The following is a 2,742-nucleotide window of genomic DNA, read 5'->3' as shown; positions in this document are numbered from 1 at the left end:
AAATACAACATTCGATATTAAAATAGCAACAGCAAAAATATCCAGTCTATAGCCTGGATCACTGTACATTCTGCCCAGCCCACCATACATTCATTTACACTTAGAATCCCTGCTGTGAATGGTGGCTACAAAACTGTGCAAGTTTCTCAAACAACAAACATTCAACTATATTCACAAGTCTTGATAGTACTAAGGCAAGAAGTGAAAAAATACACATTCTTTTATCTATTTAAGGACACATCACAGAAACTTAAATAAAGCTTGAAAGAGAAAAAGACCGATTAGATTTTCAGATTAGTTCTGAACATTCAATTGAGTAGAACCCCTGTATTCCTAAAGTATTCTGACCAATTGGCATTTTGATATAAACACAAGATTCTATGATGACTTCCTTTCAAAGAGAATTAACTTTAAAAAAGCACTTTAGCACCAACAACTTACAAACTACATACACTAATATCAAAATTTGCAAATGAGATGTTCCCAAAAGTAGGTGATCTAGAACTTGGAATGTATTTTTCCATTTAGAACACTGCTATAAAACTATGGTTAGCTCTCCAGAACAGATATACAAACACCCTGTTTATTAGAAAATGTTCTCATAATACACATCACATAACTGAAATGAAAAATAAAAACAATCCTGTTGTAATACTGGGAATGAGAAAATAAGAAACTATATATAACCACAAGACCCTGACCCCCATCTCCTTAAAGAAAGAGAATATGTGACTCACTCAAAGAGAAAATGCAACTAAAGATTTGCAAAAATTCTTTGTATGAGAAGGCAAAAAGAAGGTGTTGGGGAGGAGCAGAAGTCTTAAAACCAAGTTTTGATTGACCAGAGGATCTCTCTCTCCGCTTGGAGGAGCACAGGTTGGTTAAGTTAGGTCAATTCTACCTGGAAGACAAAAGCCACACAACATCAAAAGCACGAATGCAGCATGAAGAAGGAAAGTTAGACAGAACTGAAAGGTAAATTTGTGCACTTTGAGAACGAGGCAGCCATCCTTAGCTCCAGAGGCCTGCATAGTTTCCATGGAGGCCTGAAGGGAGAGGACCCCCAGCCACGAAAAGCTTCAACTCAGGCCAGTTGTAGCAGTGGGTGTAGAGCGCATTGGGGAACTCCTCCATGCCACCAAAGTAGTTCACCCGCAGGTTATCACGGCTGAGCCAGCCTCTGCCACAGATGAGCTTGAGCTTCCTCCCTGCGGACCCTGGAGGGGAGTCTGGGTTGCATGAGGCCCTCTCTTCCAGGAATTTATGCGCACGTATATCATAGAAGAGCAGGGAGCCATGGCCAGTGCCCACCGTAAGGACGTGCTGGTAGAAGCTCAGGGAGCGCACTCCCGAGCCGCCCTCACGAGAGCACATGGGCCGGATGTTCTGCTGGCCCAGGCGCGGATCTAGGAAGCAGACATGGGACTGGGAGCCCACCGCGTACAGGGACAACTCATTGCAGTAGGTCAGGCACACATTCTCTCGGCAGTAGGGCAGCCTGAGGGACAGTAACCTGGACAGGGTGCTCCGGGCTTTCCACAGGTGGAAGTAGCCATCCAGGGACACCGCTCCCAGCTCCTGGTTCTTGCCACTGAAGGCCAGGGCTCGCACTTTGCGGTTACTGGGGTTCATGGTGGACCTGGGGATGGCCTCCACGCTCATCGGATGGATGTGGGTGTACATGGGGAGCCCCAAATTGTTGTGCCAGGCAATGCTGCCGCGGACGCCGTGGAACACGTCCAGGTCCGGTCGCCAGAGCGCCATGGTGCCGTCGCGGGAGCTGGTCACGGCCACGGTGTCACTCATCCAGGCGATGGCGAAGATGCAGTCTCTGTGGCCGTGGCAGTCGCCCAGGCACATGGGGTCCAGGGTGGGCAGCTGGTAGATGGCCAGGCTGTTGGGGTTTTCGCCCCCGGTGGCCAGAAGGGTCTTGGAGGGATTCAGCTCGATGGCGTGGATGCCGCAATCCAGCTGGGCCCGGTCTATGCCGGCCATCGCGTCCCGCAGCAGGGGGATGCGTGTGATGTGGCCCGACTGCACGTCCACCACGAAAAGCGTGTTACACTTGGTGCCGCACACTACCTGCTTGGCGTTCAGCCACTGCGACGCGAACACCTTGTTGAGGGTGCCCAGGGCCAGCTGGCGTTCCGTCAGCAGCTCCGGCAGCCTCCGCGCCGCGTAGCCGCGGAGCTCGCCCTCGAAGCCCAGAGGCCCCGCGCGTCCCCGCGCGCCCACCTCGCGGCCCTTCAGGTAGCGCACCAGCGAGCGACGCGTCGCCGGCCGCTTCTGCTTCTTGGGCGGCAGCGGCCCCTCTCCGTCCGCCACCGCCCCATGAGACGACGAGCTCCCGGCGCCCGCTTCGACCGCGGGCGCGTTCTGCTGCCGGATACTTGTTTGCTGAAGGGTCATGGTGGGCTGCGGGCGAGTGGCGGCGGCGGCGCGTGGACCTGAGTTGGTCCTGGCCGCGGCGGGGATGGCGGCGTCTCTGGGTCAGCTAGAAGCGCGGGGTCTCAATGGCCAGGAGGCTGAGGCGACGGCGGGCTCAGAGCCTCCCGAGTCTGAGGCGCAGCGGCTGAGGGCTCAGCGAGGAACGCGAGGCCAAAGCGAGCCAAACGCGGGCGGAGAGAGGCGGTGAAGGCGCCGCGGACTTAGGCGAGGGCAGGAAGTGCGGCTGGCCGCGCGGAGGGATCGAACTCCGTGCGGAGCGAGGAGGTCGTTGGGGGCGGGGAAGTCGTTGGGGGC

The 2,742-nt window shown here is 54.6% G+C and overlaps 1 protein-coding gene across 1 annotated transcript; it reads right to left on the bottom strand.

The window, feature by feature from the left end:
* Positions 1 to 875: 875 nt before the first annotated feature.
* Positions 876 to 2,419, bottom strand: LOC105826824 (DDB1- and CUL4-associated factor 12-like protein 2). Its single transcript, XM_012664843.1, has one exon. It carries the CDS (start codon positions 2,407 to 2,409, stop codon positions 1,012 to 1,014), a length of 1,398 nt encoding a protein of 465 aa, XP_012520297.1. The 5' UTR covers positions 2,410 to 2,419; the 3' UTR covers positions 876 to 1,011.
* Positions 2,420 to 2,742: the final 323 nt, after the last annotated feature.

The sequence above is a fragment of the Propithecus coquereli genome, unplaced genomic scaffold (genome assembly GCF_000956105.1).
Source record: "Propithecus coquereli isolate 6110/MARCELLA unplaced genomic scaffold, Pcoq_1.0 Scaffold92, whole genome shotgun sequence".
Lineage (NCBI taxonomy): Eukaryota > Metazoa > Chordata > Mammalia > Primates > Indriidae > Propithecus > Propithecus coquereli.
Note: the sequence above shows the minus strand (reverse complement) of the source record. Positions and strands in the feature narration are given on the sequence as shown.

Bases quoted from the DNA above. Each gene is read 5' to 3' on its own strand.
- LOC105826824 (XM_012664843.1), bottom strand. From the start codon at position 2,409: ATGACCCTTCAGCAAACAAGTATCCGGCAGCAGAACGCGCCCGCGGTC.